At 47.0% G+C, this 21,068-nt stretch overlaps 1 protein-coding gene across 2 annotated transcripts in view; it reads right to left on the bottom strand.

Moving 5' to 3' along the window:
• The window catches only part of zmp:0000000896 (caspase recruitment domain-containing protein 10), a 42,403-nt gene extending 23,724 nt beyond the window's left edge, over window positions 1–18,679 (bottom strand). For both annotated transcript variants that reach the window (XM_065964865.1, XM_065964864.1), the window contains exons 1-18: window positions 18,528–18,679; window positions 11,469–11,726; window positions 10,631–10,768; window positions 10,006–10,192; window positions 9,746–9,884; window positions 9,454–9,642; window positions 9,227–9,346; window positions 9,008–9,133; window positions 8,472–8,651; window positions 8,291–8,395; window positions 2,154–2,190; window positions 2,032–2,069; window positions 1,863–1,951; window positions 1,719–1,765; window positions 1,370–1,484; window positions 752–926; window positions 112–235; window positions 1–37 (exon numbers count right to left, since the gene is read on the bottom strand). The exon at window positions 1–37 is cut by the window's left edge and continues 204 nt beyond it. In XM_065964865.1, coding sequence (XP_065820937.1) covers window positions 1–37; window positions 112–235; window positions 752–926; window positions 1,370–1,484; window positions 1,719–1,765; window positions 1,863–1,951; window positions 2,032–2,069; window positions 2,154–2,190; window positions 8,291–8,395; window positions 8,472–8,651; window positions 9,008–9,133; window positions 9,227–9,346; window positions 9,454–9,642; window positions 9,746–9,884; window positions 10,006–10,192; window positions 10,631–10,768; window positions 11,469–11,726; window positions 18,528–18,534 — 2,111 coding nt within the window. In that variant the 5' untranslated portion in view covers window positions 18,535–18,679. The remainder of the gene's footprint in view (window positions 38–111; window positions 236–751; window positions 927–1,369; window positions 1,485–1,718; window positions 1,766–1,862; window positions 1,952–2,031; window positions 2,070–2,153; window positions 2,191–8,290; window positions 8,396–8,471; window positions 8,652–9,007; window positions 9,134–9,226; window positions 9,347–9,453; window positions 9,643–9,745; window positions 9,885–10,005; window positions 10,193–10,630; window positions 10,769–11,468; window positions 11,727–18,527) is intronic.
• Between the last annotated feature and the right edge of the window lie 2,389 nt (window positions 18,680–21,068).

A 21,068-nucleotide genomic window follows, 5' to 3' on the forward strand; every position in this document is an offset into this window, starting at 1 on the left:
GAGGGCGAGGAGCGCAGGGCGCACAGCCTGGAGTACGCTGAGGACGAGAACAGAAGTCACAGAGCCGCTCTCACATCATCACACACACATCGTCTGAGAGGAGGCGCTCACCCTCGAGGTTACTTGTGTGTTTGAGGCTCGCCGGCTCGCTCCACCACTGCAGAGAGAAGTGAGCGACCTCCGCCGTGCACTGCTTCAGCAGCACGCCGCCCCCCCCGAACAGAACGCCCTCCAGCTGTAACCACCACACAGAGAAGACGTTATGATCCACACACACACACACACACACACACACACACACACACACACACACATTAACACACACACACACACACACACACATTAACACACATACACACACACACACACACATTAACACACATATACACACACACACACACACACACACACACACACACACACACACACACACATTAACACACATACACACACACACACACACACTAACACACATACACACACACACACACACACACATTAACACACACACACACACACACACACGCACACACACACACACACACACACATTAACACCCACACACACACACACATACATTAACACACACACACACACACACACATTAACACACATACACACCCACACACACACACACACACACACACACACACACACACACACACACACACACACACACACACACACACACACACACACACACACACACACACACACACACACACACACACACACACACACACACACACACCTCCAGCAGCTCGCTGCCCTCCTTCAGTCCACATCGCTCAGCGGGTGATCCGGCGGTCACGTGGCTGACAAAGATCCCCGTCTGGTTTCCTCCGATCACGGTGATGTCGTCTGCCAGGCTGGCTCGGGGGGGGGGAGAGACGGGGGGGCTGGAGGACGGGGAGTGGGGGGGCACCCTGACAGGATATAAAGATGTCGTCCACAGTTTCATTTTGTGCTTTAAGAAACATATGATCACATTGTTTCTGTCTTTATTATTATTATTATTTATTATATATTCATTATTATTTATTATATATTCATTATTATTTATTATATATTCATTATTATTTATTATATATATTATATATTCATTATTATTTATTTATTTTATAACCGTTTCTTTCACGGCGACCTCAGACGAGGTCGCAGCATCTGAAGCTCACGGCGCCATTTTCATCATCAACAAGATGATGTTTCATTAATTTATTAATTTGTTGAGCTGACGTCATGATGATGATTGGTTGCAGGCTTGTAGCCACTTCCTATTTAAGATGTCCCGCCCCTTTTAACGAAGCGACACAGCGTGCATAGGGAGAATAGTTTCCTGCTTCTCTTGTGCAGGCGTCAGAGCGAGTACCTGGGAACACTCGGCTCCTGTGTAGAGACTTCAGGTAGGTGGACCAGGTCGGGGGGGAACAGGTGAGAGTGCAGAGAGGCACAGGAGTCCCACAGAGATGATTCACTCTGCTCACCTGGAAACATCACAGAGCTTCAGAACATAGAACTCACACATGTATAACCTCCTGAGCTGAAACATGGGGGGGGGGGGGGGGGGGGGCCCGGCCTTCATCTGTTGACCTTTGACCTCTGGCAGGAGCTACACATAGAACAGCTTCTTCACTGAAGTCCAACATGCACTGACCCCCCCCCCCCCCCCCCCCCCCGTCTGAGCCTCTCTTGGGTCCAGCTCTAATAATCAGATGTACCTGTGATGTTATCGTTCTCATCGCTGCCCCACGACTCCAAATCAAACCTTCACAGATCAGAAACAAACGATGTGAATAAAACAACACAAAGGGAAGGAGAGTCAGCACGTTATGAAGACGGAGGTTCAGGTGTCAGAAACTCACTCGGTGTTGAAGCGTCGGTTGATGGAGTTCTTACAGGGAGGGAAAGGGAACGTGGAGAGACGGTTTATCTCCTTCTCGTTGTCTTCAGTCTGAAGGTCGAGAGGTCAAACATATGAGACCGACAGGTTTTATTTTTCTCTTGAAGAATGAGACGAGCTGAGATACTCACTGAGACGAGGAGATTGTCATCGGAGTTAGAGCGAGAATCTGAAGGAGAGGAAATATTCAAATCAATGAAATGTGTCTGCTCATGTTGAAAGTTTTTTAATTTGCTAAACTTCCATAACTCACCCTCTGAGTTTTCATTGGCTTGGCCACTAGAGGGCGACTGTGACACAGAGAAGAAGAGGAAATATGTGAGGTATTGTGCAGGTACCAACATGCTGAAGGTTACGACAGAAGAAGAAGAAGAAGAAGAAGGAGAAGGAGAAGAAGAAGAAGGAGAAGAAGAAGGAGAAGAAGAAGGAGAAGGAGAAGGAGAAGGAGAAGAAGGAGAAGAAGGAGAAGGTTTGGTTTTCAAAATACCTTTTATTTTACCACTACCAGGAGAAAATTATAACACTGTCACATCATCACTCAGATCAAGAGAAGGAAATAAATAAATAAATAAAAAATAAAACATAAAACAAAACAAGTGCAACAAAAATCACAACATCAACAAAAACAACATTTACTGCATCAAAAATGAATAATCAGCTCTCCATCCCCACCCACAGAGCACAAAGCTTCTTCCACAGCCCATACACTATTAAAGTCTTGCACATTGTCCATCATTTGATAATAGGCAAATTCTACCTTTAGTCTGGCCTTCAAAAGTCCCTCCAGAACCAGCACCGGTTCCACACAGCCAGTACCCTGAGCTCGGTTCTTGCGTGTAAGCCAAATGGCCAACTTAGCAGAGCCAGATAAAAAGTTCATCAGTGTATGTACAGTCTTTTTCTTTGCAGAATACTTTGGCCCAAAAACAAACACTGCATAAGAGAAATCCTCCCCGAGAGCTTCAAACAAGCTTTTCATAAGGACAAACAAGAGTGAGAGCCTGGGACACTCAACAAACAGATGAGACAAAGTTTCAGTTAGTGAACAAAACAAACACTCCTCTCCCACCCCTGGATCAATGTGCGCTCTGTATCTGTTCGTGGCTATACCCCCATGCACAACTCTCCACTGGAGATCTGCTGTTCTCTTCTCAACAGGCAGCTTATACAGGGACCGCCAGCTGCCTTTCGGGGAAACCTCCGGGCCAAAAAACTCGATCCACCTCGACTCTTTCACTCCCGACAGACCACGAAGATGTAGGACCTTAACACAGGACTGATAGAGTGCCTTTTTCCCTGCATCCTGGAACTTTCCCAGAACAGGAGTACTAAAGGACAGCAGTCCACCTCCTCTTTCCTGCCACTCCCCGACATCTGGGGTAACAGACAAAGATGGGAAGCTGTATTCGCCCTCTTCACTCCACTGCTCACACAGATTCTCAATGTTTAGAAATGTCACAAGTTTTACTGGAAGTGCAGCAAAGACTTCCTCCACCACTCTTTCAACCACCCGGCTGGAGGTGATATTGGTCCTTTCTTTGAGGGCGTCCAGGGTCAGTCTTACCAGGTGACCCAGTTTTGTGCAGCCTGCCTCTCTGAAACTGGCCCGGAGACTGGCTGACTGCAAAGTTGGAGTCCTTATAAAATCATTAAAAAATAACGGTTCCTCAAAGATCCACATTCCCAGACTCTCAGTTTTTTCCCTTTTGAATGTGTACATTTTCCATGCCTGCATTACAGACATATAAAAGGATGTTAATCCAGTGAGATCCACCTCCTCAAGCTTTAACAGAAAGAGCTGCTTAGTGTACCCCAGCCGTCCAGCTCTCCTCAGCAGCAGTCAAGCGATGTCCATCCAGCTGGGACCACAAGTGAAAAGGAGTCTCTGTGCAGTCTGGAGTCTGAATGAGGCAATTTTTGACTGAATGTCTATAAGTCCATGTCCCCCTTCAGCCACCGGCAGGTAGAGGACTGCCGCCTGGACCCAGTGTTTGCCTGACCAGAAGAAGTCCAGGATGGCCCTTTGAATGTCCTCCACCAGCCCTCTTGGAGGTGTCAAAGCCACAAGTCTGTGCCAGAGAGTCGAGGCAACCAAGTTATTGACCACCAGAACTCTTCCCCTATACGACAACTGGGGTAGCAACCATTTCCATTTAGACAACCGAGCGCACACTTTCTCCCTAACTCCCTCCCAGTTTTTACTTTTAAAGCCCTCGGTACCCAAATAAACCCCCAACACCTTCAACCCCTCCCTCCCCCACTCAAGTCCACCAGGCAGACTGGGCACTGCCTGGTCCCTCCACTCTCCCACCAATAAGGCACCACTTTTTTCCCAGTTCACCCGTGCAGCCGTTGCCCTTTCATACAGGGACAGGGTGTCCCGCAGACACCGAACGTCCCCCTGATTGGAGATGAAGATGTTTACATCATCAGCATAGGCAGAAATTGTAGGGGGACATTCAATGCTACAGGCCGCGGGCAAAGAAAGCCCGCTGAGCCGGCCCCTCAACCTGCACAGCAAGGGCTCAATAGCCAAGCTGTACAGCTGGCCGGAGATGGGACAACCTTGTCTGATCCCTCGCCGTACAGGGATTGGCCGACTCAACCCCGCCCCCATCTTCACCAAACACTGTGCATCCTGATACAACAACCCAACTAATGACACAAAACCATCCCCAAAACAAAAAGACCTCAGTGCAGAAAACAAATACAAGTGATCCACCCTGTCAAACGCCTTCTCTTGATCCAGAGACACAATGCCAACATTTAGATTATAGATTTTACACACATCAATGACATCTCTGATAAGAAAAACATTATCCATGATTGTCCGGTCTGGAACACAGTAACTCTGGTCTTTATGGACCACACTTCCCAGAACGTCCTTTAGTCTGTTCGATAAAGCTCTGGAGAGGATCTTGTAGTCCGCACAAAGCAAAGCAACCGGCCTCCAGTTTTTTAACAATGCCAGGTCACCTTTCTTGGGGAGCAAGGAAAGAACTGCTCTCTTACAAGAACCAGGAAGAGACCCGGTCCTGCAACACTCCATTAAAACACTATGCAGGTCAGACCCAAGGATATTCCAGAACCTCTTAAAAAAGTCTGTGGACAACCCATCTATTCCAGGTGCTCTTCCTGTTGCCATCTGAGTGACAGCAGCAGTGAGCTCCTCCAGAGACAGCTCCCCTTCCAGAAGAGACCTCTCCTCCACACTGAGCTGAGGGAGACCCTCCAGGAGCTCCCTGCGACACTCCTGGCTGCAACTCTCTGCTCCAAACAGATCCTCATAGAACTGCATGGCATGACTGCTCATTTCCTTTGGATCAGCTGTTATTCGACCTCCTGGCAGTTTCAGACAAGTCAGCAGCTTTTTTTGAGCCACAGATCTCTCAAGATTGAAAAAGAAAGACGTTGGGGCATCCATGTCTTTGAGTTGAAGGAAACGACTCCGCACAAGAGCTCCCTTCACCCTCTCCTGCAGGAAAGAGCTCAACTCCATACGTTTCTCCTTCAGCAGGGTACCAGTGGTGGGATCCACACTCCCATTTAACCCCTCCTCAAGGTTCTTAATGTTGTCCTCAAGATTTTTAATGACTGTTTTTAATCTAGCAGAAGAGTGTGACGTGTACTGCTGACAAAAAACACGAATCTGAGCTTTACCAACCTCCCACCAAAGCTTCAAAGAATCAAACTCAACTTTTCTTAATTGCCACTGATCCCAAAAACACCCAAAGTTTTTACAGAAAACATTGTCCAGTAGAAGCTTGTTATTAAAATGCCAGAAGGACTTAGCCCTTTCACCTGGTGAAATAATCAGCTCCACACTAACAAAATGGTGATCAGTGAAGCCGACAGGCAGAATATTACAATGAATTAATCTGGGGTTGAGAGTTCTGGAGATGTAAACCCTGTCCAGTCTAGCTGCACACACCCTGTTACTGTTAACCCTGACCCATGTATACTGTCTGGATTGTGGATGTTTCACTCTAAATGTGTCCAACAAATCCAGGTGAGAGATGACAGTGTTTAAAGTCTGGGATGAATGTGGATGTGGCTCCTCTCCTATTCTATCCACGGTGAAATCAAGTGTGCAGTTAAAATCACCACCAAGAATGATCTGATCCTGATTATAGATCACTAACTCCTTTTGGAGGCGGGTATAGAAAGCTACCCTTTCAGCTCCATTATTTGGAGCATGAATATTAGTGAAGCAGAAAACAGTGTCCTCTATTTCTGCTCTTACAATTAAAAGCCTTCCCTTTACAATTTCAGCACAAGAGACGATCTTTACATTTGCAGATGCTCTAAACAAAATGGCTACTCCTGCACTAAAGTTGGTGCCATGGCTAAGGTAGTTAGAGCCCTCCCACCATAAACCCCAATCTGTCTCATCTGATGGTGTGGTATGAGTCTCTTGTAAAAACAAGATATCAATGTTTTTCTGAGTTGAGATCTCAGAGATAAGGCCCCTTTTCTGTCTGTCTCTCCCACCATTAATGTTAAGAGATCCTATCTTAAGACTCCTCATAGAAAGATCAGAGAGAAAGAACAGACAAGTAGACACAAACAGGGAACAGTAGAAGAAGAAAAACACCTTGTGATGCATGATCATTTCTTTGTCTTCTTCACACTCTTACGTCCAACTTTCCTCAGTGCGGTGATGTGCTTTTTAAGACGGAACCGTTTTTTCGCGTCCAGGAGGTCAAACCCAACCTGTCTTTTCAGTATGCTGACTGACTTTATGAACTTTTCAGTATCACTAAAGTAGTCACTTATTTTTACTGATTTGTTGTACGTTTCATCCATAAATTGATTGATTGACTCTAAAGAATAAAGACCAGAGCCACTATTTGGCAAATCAGCAATGGATGCATTGTCTGACTCATAATCTTCATCCATGTCCTCTCCTTCACATGATGCCTGGCTACAACACACTGTCTTACCTTCCTTCAATGAAACATCTACAACTGCAGAACTTGTGGAATCTTCAGTTTTATCATTATCTACAGTCTGTGATTTTTCTGTAGCCTGAGAGCTGGTCGAAGCCACTTCTACCTCAGCCACGGCCTCAGCACAAGGCGCAGGCGCGGACGCGGCCCCCGCCCCGGGCACGGACGCGGACGCGGCCCCCGCCCCGGGCACGGACGCGGACGCGGCCTCCACCACATGCGCCACACTAACAGAGCTGCCCGCGTCAGCGGCAGCACTAGCCGCCTCCTGCTGTCTGTGCGGACACGCAAAACGTTTGTGTCCCACATCACCACACTCAAAACACTTCAGCTGTCCCGAGCTCGCATACACCATATAAGAAGCGTCACCGTGTTTCACTCTAAAGGAAACCTCCAGAGTCTGTGTGGGCGAATCCAAAAACATGAACACCTGACGCCGCAAAGATTGGACATGTTTCAGTTTGGGATCTTTACACCCTAGACTCACAGTTTTGAAACCACTCGCAAACTTCCCAAACCTGCGGAGTTCGTTCTCTAACAAGTCGTTAGAAATAAACGGCGGAACACCGGATACGGTGATCCGCGTAGAGGGAACCGACAACGGGGAAACCTGCACAAACAAATCCCTAATGAACACACCACTCTCAATCAGCTGATACACAAGAGGCTCACTCTTCAGAAAAACAACCACAGCCTTGTTCATTCGGGATGCATACAAAAGTTTATCATGGCCTACCTGTTCACCTGCAGCTAACAGAACCTCCTCCACGGTGACAGTACCGTTCGGAGGGACTATCCGAACTCCCTGTCGGAGAGTCGGAGGTGGCGTCTCAGCAGACGCCATTCCTCCCTCCAACCCCTCCAACGATCTGTCTTACACAGCCAACAACACTCAATACAAATATGAAAACAATCTGACCTGATCGTGCACTTTGAAAACAGTAGAAAGGATAGCAAACAATTCAATCTCCGCGCCACTCGCAACACCACCACCGTCACTCACACTCACACTCACACTCACCGGAAACCGGAAACCGGAAACGGAAACGGAAACGGAGAGGAGAGGAGAGGAGAAGGAGAAGGAGAAGGAGAAGGAGAAGGAGAAGGAGAAGGAGAAGGAGAAGGAGAAGAAGAAGAAGAAGGAGAAGAAGAAGAAGAAGGAGAAGAAGGAGAAGAAGAAGGAGAAGGAGGAGAAGGAGGAGAAGGAGAAGGAGAAGAAGGAGAAGAAGAAGGAGAGTTCTTTGAATAAGGACAGAAGGAAACATGCAGTTCAAATGTTGCCAACAATTTAGACAATTTACAGTTTCTGCAACATTTGTTAATTAAACACAAATATTGGACGGTGAGGACTTCTATTTGTGTTGCCATGGTAACAAACACTTTTCACTGTAATCATAACAAAGTTTAAGATTGTGGTATGATGAGGACTGTCACTCCTGACCTTCCTCAGCAGGGGGTGGGAGCTGCCGGTCTGGGGTCTCAGGTGGGGGCCGAGGGAGCAGCAGGGGCCGTAGCACTGGTCCTCGCTGCACAGGGACAGGTGGGACTGTGAGGACAGACATGAGACAGGGTTTAAAGAGTGCTGTGGTGTGAGTGGACAGACTCTGAGTGTTCTCACTCACACAGTGCAGAGACGACATGCTCTGCTCCATCTGCTCCCGGCTCCTCTCTCTCTCCTTCTCCAGCTCCCGGTGCTGCTGCTCCACGCTCGCCTGCAGCTCGGCGATACGTTTACGCAGACGGTTCTTATCCAGCAGACAGTCGGTGTACTCCAGCTGCAGGCTGTCCCGACTACGCAGAGCCTGGTGGGAGGAAAAGATTTTGGATGAGACACGTTTTAAAAACTTTTCATTTCATGAGCACAGGAGAGGAATTCATCAGAGAGCCTGCAGGAGGAAACATCGACAATGTTGTGATCTCGACCGTGTGAAGACGACAAGTTGCCGATAATGTTGTGCAGTTTAAACAAAGTGGAGGAGGAAACATTTCCACTAACTCAGACAGTGTGGAGGAGTTTGCCTGCAATTTTTGCAAGTTGAAAAATATTGTATTTGGCGCCTTCGACTTCTATTTTCGTTGTCATAATCAAATAAAAAGAAGTTGAGCACGAGGTCGCAGTCCCTTGTCTCTTCAGACCCCCCTTCCCCTCCACACCGACCTGGTCTCGCTCCTTCTCCAGCTCCATGATCTGGTTGAAGTAGGACAAGCTCCTCTTCTGCTCCGTCTCCCAGTCCAGCTGCAGAGTCCTCACCTTAAGCTGCAGCTGCTTGCACTGCGACTCCAGCTGCAGATAAAACATCAGAAGCTTCATGAAGAGGCTTCATCATCTTCATCAGCTGCTCACACACTGAGAGAAGAGAGAACAACATCTTCTCACCTTCAGTCTTTGCTCCTCCGTGCTCTCTAGCTCCCCCTGTAGTCGGGAGATGATATCACAGAGTTCGTGCCTCTGCTCCGCAGACTCCCTGCGGTCCTGCTGCAGGATGTCCATCAGAGCCTGAAGTCAACAACAGGAAGAACTTTTTTTTAGAATGTTAAAAACACGACTTTTGGAAAAAGGGAAATCAAATATGAGGAGAGGATTCTGAAGGTACCCGTACATACCGAGTCCCTCATGTGAGGTCCATCACTGTCGGCTTTCTGCACCGCAGTCCGGTGTAACGGTTTGTCTGGTAAAGCTGGAGGCGAGTCTTTGACCCCGTTGGAGGTCACAGCGTGTCTTTTTGCTGACGAGGTGTTTCCTGGAGCGTCGAGTGTTTCTGTTTCTGTCAGCCTCGACCGGAGCTCCTCCAGCTGAGACGAGCAGAGACGAGGAACCACATTTTAAAAATGAAAATGTTCTTCTGTTCAATAAATCAAACACAGTCTTTGTTACATCATATCTCTGCTCGCCCACCTGAGTCAGCATCTCTCTCTCCCGGCTCGAGGACTTCCCTTGTTCCTCCAGAGCTCTGGAGTATTTCACAGCCTGCTCCAGGTGTCGGTCCTTCAGGCGGCCCAGCTCCCGACTCGCTGACTCCCAGTCCTGACGCACCCTGAACATCACAAATCATCAGAAGGTTTCCACGTCAGCTTTAAACATTTTGGTGAAATATTTTGCCGTTTACCTTCAGGGCCACCGTAGAAAAGAGTATGATAAAACACACAGATCCTCACCTCTCCAGCTGCAGCCGGTCGTGACGGAGCTCCTGAGCTTTGCGTTCGGCCCGGCTGCGATCCTCCTCGGCCATCCTGCAGCGCTGAGACAAACGGCGCTCACACAGGCGGCTGCTCCGAAGCTGCTCTCTCAGTTTACGAACCTCCAGGAGGAGAAACTGGGTCAGACCCTCGGGACCCTCTTCGTCTGAGGAGGAGAGACATGTGGGGGGTGAAGGTCTGAAGACGTGAAACTGTCCCCCAATGGAGGAAGGGTCCGTGTTATAGAAACCAGAAGTTTGAACTTTGATATGATTCTATTTGTAATTTAATGGTTTATTTGAATCAGGGACAAAAACAAAACATTAGTGTCAGAAGAGAAGAGATGCTCTGTACCAGTTTCGCTAACTAGCTCATTTCCATCTGTTGTCCCCGAGCAGACGATGGATTATAAATGTCCTACACATCAGATCTTTGGTAACGTCTTGTTTTTTGTTTAATTGTACAAACACATCGGTGACGCTGGGACTCATCGAGGACATTGGCAACCATCGTTATGACTTGTGTGCTGGCGTGCGTCAGGATGTGGGGGAGGGGCCCAGATAAACCCTGGAGGCGGCCCCTGTGGGGGTTAACAGCATCTTACCCAGAATCAGGGAGCATCTCTGAGTGGGCTGCTCTCCAGTCAGCTGGGTGTACTGCTCCGGGTGATAAAACTCCAGAGACTCCATGAAGGCCTGAAGACCCCTCTGACCCTGACCACGCAGGATGTCCAGCAGACGACCTGCAGAGGAAAGACGCGTACAAAGCTATTTATAACTTATCATTTAGTATTTGCCTACCTGCACATAGCTCTGTATATATATATTTATTTCTTGTTTACTGCACATAGTTCTGTTTACATCTGTTTACATCTGTTTACATCTGTTTACATCCGTTAGTCCGATCACTGTCCACTTATATCTACTCATTTATATTTTGTATTTTAAGTTTAAGCTTTATATTTTAGGTTTAAAATGTTTTATTTAAACATGCACTGTTGTTAATTTACTGCTCTGTGTGCCTTTGAATCGCCCCCAGGGACAAATAAAGTTTTCTTTTAATTGAATTGAATTGAAAGACCCGTACAGATTAAACAACGTGGGACCATTAAAACAAAGCATGTCAGCACTTTGTCTCTTTCATTGGAGAAGTTATTTATTCCTGAAGTTATGTCAGACCTGACCAATGAGGCGCTGACGACTCACACACAATAAACCAGGATGATAAACTTTAACTCCTCATTCCTCACACGCTGCCTTGTACTTAACCCGTCTTTCATCTCGCTCTCCTCTGAGCTCTGCTTGTTTCTCTCTCTCTGCAGTGTTTATCTTGTCCCACCTGTTTCTCTCTGACAGCGTGCTCACACTCAGCCTTCTTTCCTGTCCTCTCTCTCACGGTTACACCTGATGATATGATGCTGTGTGTTTGTGTTCTCCTCTCACCGGCCTTGCTGATGCGCAGCGGGTACTGTGTGGAGTTGAGCACCTCGTCTTCATCCTGCTCATCCATCACCTTACACTGTCGTAGATACGGCGTGAGTTTAGCCGGGTGAAGGATGCGAGTGAGTTTGTGTCGTACGCCCTCCACTCGCTCCCACAGCTCCTCACATCGCTCCTCCGACCACTGGGCTGCAGACGGCGCCTCCTCCTGAGATAAGTCCTCCTCCTCCGCGTCCGCCTCCGCCTCCCAAACTCTGACGCCTGCAGGAGACAAGAAACCAGAAGAAGTTCAGGGAGAGTTCTGTATGGGACCCCTTTAGAACCATTAATAACTCCACACTCTCTCCTTCCATCATGCTACAAAAAAACAGAAACAAAAAGATTTCACAACAACAAAAACAAACAGAGAACAATGCGTGAAAATATTTAATGAAACACAAACAGTTTTAGGTGATGCATAAACACGTCACAGAACGGATCAAACGTAAAATATTTAGCGAAACGTAAAAGCATTTTACATTTCCAAAATATTTTCTGACGTGCAAAAAAACATTTCAGGAAATCAAAGAAGGACAAATCCTCCGTATGAAGCGCATATATGTTGTTTTTGTCCCTCAGGGCCCTCCATATAGAGCGCATATATGTTGTTTTTGTCCCTCAGGGCCCTCCATATAAAGCTCATATATGTTGTTTTTGTCCCTCAGGGCCCTCCATATAGAGCGCATATATGTTGTTTTTGTCCCTCAGGGCCCTCCATATAGAGCTCATATATGTTGTTTTTGTCCCTCAGGGCCCTCCATATAGAGCGCATATATGTTGTTTTTGTCCCTCAGGGCCCTCCATATAGAGCTCATATATGTTGTTTTTGTCCCTCAGGGCCCTCCATATAGAGCTCATATATGTTGTTTTTGTCCCTCAGGGCCCTCCATATAGAGCTCATATATGTTGTTTTTGTCCCTCAGGGCCCTCCATATAAAGCTCATATATGTTGTTTTTGTCCCTCAGGGCCCTCCATATAGAGCGCATATATGTTGTTTTTGTCCCTCAGGGCCCTCCATATAAAGCTCATATATGTTGTTTTTGTCCCTCAGGGCCCTCCATATAAAGCTCATATATGTTGTTATCAGGGTCATAAAGCAGAGGGGGGGGTCAGTTTCTCACAGTGCAGGAATGAAAACACTTGTGTGACTCATATCAGACACCTAAACACACATCGGGGGTCTGCAGGCAGACGCTGTGTCATCCCCTCCTCGCTGTGAGAGAGGAAAGCTTCACCATGCACACAACGAGTTATTTAAAGGTGATTTACAGCAGCTGTGATGACAGCAGGATGATTTAATAATCCCTTAACGAGGAGGGAAAGAGCTGAACTCATCCATCCAATGACTCATTTATGTTCATAAGACAAATCTGTGATGTCTGATAATCACAGAAAGGGCATCTTCTTTATCTCTCTGAAACACAACAACGTACATCTGATCATCCTCCTCAACACATACAAAGGACGATGCGGGCAGAGCAAAAAAAATAGAAATCCTAGACTGTTTGTAGTTACCAAAAGTCGCAGGCAAGTTGCTGCACATTGTCTAGATTTCACAGATATGTGGGCAAGAGGAGAAGCTCGTGTGATTCAGACAAAGCTTCCTTATTTCTCTCGTAGCGTCTCAATCCAGTTCAGATCAACCCTGAATTTGAAATACACACACTCACAAATTATTTAATTTATTTACTATAGACTTTAATGCTTTTTTATTAATTAAAAGTTAGAAAAGGAAGTTGGACATTGTCAGGTATTCATGTGTTGGACAACCCTTCTGCAATGTGGACAGTCTTCTGTACTTTTCGAAGCTAAAGACTGAAATCAACAGAGATTATTTTGTAAAGATGTTGACAGACTCTTGAAGGACATCACTCTGGGCTTTTTTCTGAACATTAAAAACTTTAAATCAAACTTCTGATGTAAAAGAGAAAACAGCATCATTTCTGTTTCCTATCTAATAACTAAGACGATAATGAGGGTGCTGCTGTGCTCGGCTGATAGTCGATCAGAGCTCCCGGGCAGGCTGGGGCAGGTCTGGATACTCAGGAATCTCTGACACAGAACAAAAATAGTCTGCTGAGACCTCACGCTCATGCTGTTAAAACCAAACGCCACCTTTTTACTCTGAAAACAGGAGAAAACACTCCCAGCCTCTCTCAGTCAGGAGCCACTGATTCATTCATTCATTCCATCGTCTGCACTGATCTGACTTTCAACCACAGCCTCCATTCACACGCTGATGGTAGAGGCCGCTGAGTAAAGAGTCCGTCGGTATTAACTCATCCGTTCATACACGTTCACACGCTGATGGTAGAGGCCGCTGAGTAAAGAGTCCGTCGGTATTAACTCATCCATTCACACACACTCACACGCTGATGGTAGAGGCCGCTGAGTAAAGAGTCCGTCGGTATTAACTCATCCGTTCATACACGTTCACACGCTGATGGTAGAGGCCGCTGAGTAAAGAGTCCGTCGGTATTAACTCATCCATTCACACACACTCACACGCTGATGGTAGAGGCTGCTGAGTAAAGAGTCCGTCAGTATTAACTCATCCATTCACACACCTTCACACGCTGATGGTAGAGGCCGCTGAGTAAAGAGTCCGTCAGTATTAACTCATCCATTCACACACACTCACACGCTGATGGTAGAGGCCGCTGAGTAAAGAGTCCGTCAGTATTAACTCATCCATTCACACACGCTGATGGTAGAGGCCGCTGAGTAAAGAGTCCGTCAGTATTAACTCATCCATTCACACACACTCACACACTGATGGTAGAGGCCGCTGAGTAAAGAGTCCGTCAGTATTAACTCATCCATTCACACACATTGACACGCTGATGGTAGAGGCCGCTGAGTAAAGAGTCCGTCAGTATTAACTCATCCATTCACACACACTCACACGCTGATGGTAGAGGCCGCTGAGTAAAGAGTCCGTCAGTATTAACTCATCCATTCACACACACTCACACGCTGATGGTAGAGGCCGCTGAGTAAAGAGTCCGTCAGTATTAACTCATCCATTCACACACACTCACACGCTGATGGTAGAGGCCGCTGAGTAAAGAGTCCGTCAGTATTAACTCATCCATTCACACACACTCACACGCTGATGGTAGAGGCCGCTGAGTAGAGTCCATCAGTATTAACTCATCCATTCACACACATCACACACATTTACACGCTGGTGGTAGAGGCCGCTGAGTAAAGAGTCCGTCAGTATTAACTCATCCATTCACACACACTCACACGCTGATGGCAGAGGCCGCTGAGTAAAGAGTCCGTCAGTATTAACTCATCCATTCACACACACTCACACGCTGATGGTAGAGGCCGCTGAGTAGAGTCCATCAGTATTAACTCATCCATTCACACACATCACACACATTGACACGCTGGTGGTAGAGGCCGCTGAGTAAAGAGTCCGTCAGTATTAACTCATCCATTCACACACCTCACACGCTGATGGTAGAGGCCGCTGAGTAAAGAGTCCGTCAGTATTAACTCATCCATTCACACACACTCACACGCTGATGGTAGAGGCCGCTGAGTAAAGAGTCCGTCAGTATTAACTCATCCATTCACACACACTCACACGCTGATGGTAGAGGCCGCTGAGTAAAGAGTCCGTCAGTATTAACTCATCCATTCACACACGCTGATGGTAGAGGCCGCTGAGTAAAGAGTCCGTCAGTATTAACTCATCCATTCACACACACTCACACGCTGATGGTAGAGGCCGCTGAGTAGAGTCCATCAGTATTAACTCATCCATTCACACACATCACACACATTTACACGCTGGTGGTAGAGGCCGCTGAGTAAAGAGTCCGTCAGTATTAACTCATCCATTCACACACACTCACACGCTGATGGTAGAGGCCGCTGAGTAAAGAGTCCGTCAGTATTAACTCATCCATTCACACACACTCACACGCTGATGGTAGAGGCCGCTGAGTAGAGTCCATCAGTATTAACTCATCCATTCACACACATCACACACATTGACACGCTGGTGGTAGAGGCCGCTGAGTAAAGAGTCCGTCAGTATTAACTCATCCATTCACACACCTTCACACGCTGATGGTAGAGGCCGCTGAGTAAAGAGTCCGTCAGTATTAACTCATCCATTCACACAGCACTCACACGCTGATGGTAGAGGCCGCTGAGTAAAGAGTCCGTCAGTATTAACTCATCCATCACACACACTCACACGCTGATGGTAGAGGCCGCTGAGTAAAGAGTCCGTCAGTATTAACTCATCCATTCACACACGCTGATGGTAGAGGCCGCTGAGTAAAGAGTCCGTCAGTATTAACTCATCCATTCACACACACTCACACGCTGATGGTAGAGGCCGCTGAGTAAAGAGTCCGTCAGTATTAACTCATCCATTCACACACGTTCACACGCTGATGGTAGAGGCCGCTGAGTAAAGAGTCCGTCAGTATTAACTCATCCATTCACACACACTCACACGCTGATGGTAGAGGCCGCTGAGTAAAGAGTCCGTCAGTATTAACTCATCCATTCACACACATTGACACGCTGATGGTAGAGGCCGCTGAGTAAAGAGTCCGTCAGTATTAACTCATCCATTCACACACACGCACACGCTGATGGTAGAGGCCGCTGAGTAAAGAGTCCGTCAGTATTAACTCATCCATTCACACACACTCACACGCTGATGGTAGAGGCCGCTGAGTAAAGAGTCCGTCAGTATTAACTCATCCATTCACACACACTCACACGCTGATGGTAGAGGCCGCTGAGTAGAGTCCATCAGTATTAACTCATCCATTCACACACATCACACACATTGACCACGCTGGTGGTAGAGGCCGCTGAGTAAAGAGTCCGTCAGTATTAACTCATCCATTCACACACATTGACACGCTGATGTAGAGGCTGCTGAGTAAAGAGTCCGTCAGTATTAACTCATCCATTCACACACACTCACACGCTGATGGTAGAGGCCGCTGAGTAAAGACTCCGTCAGTATTAACTCATCCATTCACACACACTCACACACTGATGGTAGAGGCCGCTGAGTAAAGAGTCCGTCAGTATTAACTCATCCATTCACACACCTTCACACGCTGATGGTAGAGGCCGCTGAGTAAAGAGTCCGTCAGTATTAACTCATCCATTCACACACACTCACACGCTGATGGTAGAGGCCGCTGAGTAAAGAGTCCATCAGTATTAACTCATCCATTCACACACACTCACACGCTGATGGTAGAGGCCGCTGAGTAAAGAGTCCATCAGTATTAACTCATCCATTCACACACGTTCACACGCTGATGGTTAGAGGCCGCTGAGTAAAGAGTCCGTCAGTATTAAGTCATCCATTCACACACACTCACACGCTGATGGTAGAGGCCGCTGTGTAAAGAGTCCATCAGTATTAACTCATCCATTCATACACATTCACACTCTGATGGTAGAGGCCGCTGAGTAAAGAGTCCGTCAGTATTAACTCATCCATTCACACACTGATGGTAGAGGCCGCTGAGTAAAGAGTCCGTCAGTATTAACTCATCCATTCACACGCTGATGGTAGAGGCCGCTGTGTAAAGAGTCCATCAGTATTAACTCATCCATTCATACACATTCACACCCTGATGTAGAGGGCCGCTGAGTAAAGAGTCCGTCAGTATTAACTCATCCATTCACACACTGATGGTAGAGGCCGCTGAGTAAAGAGTCCGTCAGTATTAACTCATCCATTCACAACGCTGATGGTAGAGGCCGCTGAGTAAAGAGTCCGTCAGTATTAACTCATCCATTCACATTCTGATGGTAGAGGCCGCTGAGTAAAGAGTCCGTCAGTATTAACTCATCCATTCACACACTGATGGTAGAGGCCGCTGAGTAAAGAGTCCGTCAGTATTAACTCATCCATTCACACGCTGATGGTAGAGGCCGCTGAGTAAAGAGTCCGTCAGTATTAACTCATCCATTCACATTCTGATGGTAGAGGCCGCTGAGTAAAGAGTCCATCAGTATTAACTCATCCATTCATACACATTCACACCCTGATGGTAGAGGCCGCTGAGTAAAGAGTCCGTCAGTATTAAACTCATCCATTCACAACACTGATGGTAGAGGCCGCTGAGTAAAGAGTCCGTCAGTATTAACTCATCCATTCACACGCTGATGGTAGAGGCCGCTGAGTAAAGAGTCCGTCAGTATTAACTCATCCATTCACAACGCTGATGGTAGAGGCCGCTGAGTAAAGAGTCCGTCAGTATTAACTCATCCATTCACACACTGATGGTAGAGCCGCTGTGTAAAGAGTCCATCAGTATTAACTCATCCATTCATACACATTCACACCCTGATGGTAGAGGCCGCTGAGTAAAGAGTCCGTCAGTATTAACTCATCCATTCACACACGTTCACACCCTGATGGTAGAGGCCGCTGAGTAAAGAGTCCGTCAGTATTAACTCATCCATTCACACACGTTCACACCCTGATGGTAGAGGCCGCTGAGTAAAGAGTCCGTCAGTATTAACTCATCCATTCACACGCTGATGGTAGAGGCCGCTGTGTAAAGAGTCCATCAGTATTAACTCATCCATTCATACACATTCACACCCTGATGGTAGAGGCCGCTGAGTAAAGAGTCCGTCAGTATTAACTCATCATCAGACTTGTGGCTGCTGGGGATCGAGAGAGACGGCCGACTCTACCACCTGCCCCTCAGGCACCGCCTCAGAAGTCAAATAGCCAATCTTTATTTACTCTAAGATTTCAAGGGGGGTCCATGTCACGCTGATAAAATGAATCTTATAAAACAGATCGTGAGAACAGTCCACAGTGGACGCAGACTGGATCCACTCGGGACTATTTTATGAAACATGAATCCAGACCTCAAACACCTGTATTATTCTTCCGCTCTGAACACAGTGACTGATTAACGTCCTAAAGTAGGTCAAAAGTTCCTCACACTCAAATGAAAACCTCGCTAACAGAGCAGAGTTTACTGATCAGAGATCAAATATGGACTCACCACTCATGACGTCCTCCGATCTGTTCTTCAGTAACACTTCAGAGTCCTCTACATCCCACCAGCTCAGGAGTCAACCGCAGTGAGAGAGAGAGAGAGAGAGAGAGAGAGAGAGAGAGAGAGAGAGAGAGAGAGAGAGAGAGAGAGAGAGAGAGAGAGAGAGAGAGCAACACCTGACAGCACCTCTCAACTCCTCCTCCGCCGGAAACTACAACCAGCCAATCAGAGAAGAGCAAACACAGAGACACACGTATGTAGGAGGCAGTAAGTGGTATGTGGTTTCGGACAGTCAGAAAAAGCCCCTCTCTCTCTCTCTCTCTCTCTCTCTCTCTCTCTCTCTCTCTCTCTCTCTCTCTCTCTCTCTCTCTCTCTCTCTCTCTCTCTCTCTCTCTCTCACATGACAGCGGATTTCCTCTTACACTATTTTCTTCATGCCCATATATAAACGACCCTCACCTATAGGGTCAGTAAATGGCGGTGGTTGAGCAGTAGAGGGCGCTGTAAACCAACGATTGTCCTCTCAGAAGTCTCAGCATTAAATCGGTTATTCTCTGATAAACTGATAAGTGTTGTGAGGAGTTAGACACACACAGTGTCCTCCTGCTCAGTGACCTCTTATATTATTTATGTGACAGACTTTGTTAGAGAGTCATGTTCCAGGTGTTTGACTCCTCGGTGCTGCTCAGTGATTGGAGGGAAACGTGAGGGCTTCATGAACACACAGTTTCATCTCCTCTGTTTGATGGTTTAAATAGTTCTGACACTCCTCTGAGAGAATGTTTTCACTGCAGCATGACGTCATGACGTAACTGAGTGAATCATGAGCAGGGCCGTCTCCACGATTTATCCGGGCCCCATGGGCAGGTCTCACATTAGGCCCCTCCCCCACAGCCTGAGATATGCCACACCTCCATGACACTAAGGAGCCAATACAGATTAACAGTCTGAGTCCTTCAACACTTTGAGACATTTTAAAATGATACGATGTTATTATAAAGATCCTGAAGCTCCTCTACAGGAAGCTTACAGTGAACTGATGGTTCTGTGTGTGTGTGTGTGTGTGTGTGTGTGTGTGTGTGTGTGTGTCTCTGTGTGTGTGTGTGTGTGTGTGTGTGTGTGTGTGTGTGTGTGTCTCTGTGTGTGTGTGTGTGTGTGTGTGTGTGTGTCTCTGTGTGTGTGTGTGTGTGTGTGTGTGTGTGTGTGTGTGTGTGTGTGTGTGTGTGTGTGTCTCTGTGTGTGTGTGTGTGTCTCTCTGTGTGTGTGTGTGTGTGTCTCTGTGTGTGTGTGTGTGTGTCTCTGTGTGTGTGTGTGTGTGTGTGTCTCTGTGTGTGTGTGTGTGTGTGTGTGTGTGTGTGTGTGTGTGTGTGTGTGTGTGTGTGTGTGTGTGTCTGTGTGTGTGTGTGTGTGTGTGTGTGTGTGTGTCTGTGTGTGTGTGTGTGTGTGTGTGTGTGTGTGTGTCTCTGTGTGTGTGTCTCTGTGTGTGTGTCTGTGTGTGTGTGTGTGTGTGTGTGTGTGTGTCTGTGTGTGTGTGTGTGTGTGTGTGTGTGTGTGTGTGTGTGTGTCTCTGTGTGTGTGTCTCTGTGTGTGTGTCTGTGTGTGTGTGTGTGTGTGCACTGGATACATTCCTTTTGTCTCTGAGGTGACAGAGACACAGAGGAGTCTTTGACTCCACAGCTCACTCTGGAATGTGCGACTTTGTGACTTTGTGACTTTGTGACTTTGTGACTTTGTGACAGAAGTAGAGCGTGCAGAGTTCCAACACTTTAGACTTTAATGAAATGGTGTTAACCCTTTCAGTCGGTGTCTGCACAGAGCAGACTCTGAGACCAGCTGACCTCAGAGCTGAAGCTGCACACCAACAGTCTCCAGTGTCTATGTGTTTCATCTCTATGTTTGTCTTGCTTCTTGGACCAGCGGCTGACCCTCCATGGCTCCATCAATGACTCAAGCCCGGCGTCTGCACAGAATCGCTCCTTTGTGCCCGTGAAGAATGAGTCCTGTCTGACTTTTTGGAAACAGCAGCAGAGAAAAAAGGGGGGGGGGGGGGCATGAGGGACTGAGACACATTTCAAAGTTGACGTGTGATTTATGTTTCCTTTTGTTCTTTAATGATTCATCATGAGGTCAGAATATTCTATACTACACAACATGTTTTAAAACAGAACGTCTTCAGAGAGAACGCGCTGTAAATCACACAAACATTGTGCAACGATCATTTCAAACAAACAATAATCCAACAATAGGACAACTTCCATTTTGGTTGCCGTGGTAAAGTTCTTTTCCAAACGTCTTTTCGGCCGTCGCAGGTCGGGGGCACGTTTCAGCGACACACTGAAAAGAACCACGAGAAGATCTGAATAAGATTCTTAACCCGGAGAGTTAATGTGGAACAAACATGAGGCTTACACAAATAAAGAGGAGGAGGGAAACGATGAGGCTTATCGTCACTGGGAGAACTTGTTTCTGATTCATGACCTGACAGAGACGGTTACCATGGAGACGACGTGGAGGACCACACAGAGTCTGTATGAGGATAAAGTTTTT

This window comes from Labrus bergylta, chromosome 16 (assembly GCF_963930695.1).
Source record: "Labrus bergylta chromosome 16, fLabBer1.1, whole genome shotgun sequence".
Taxonomy (NCBI): domain Eukaryota; kingdom Metazoa; phylum Chordata; class Actinopteri; order Labriformes; family Labridae; genus Labrus; species Labrus bergylta.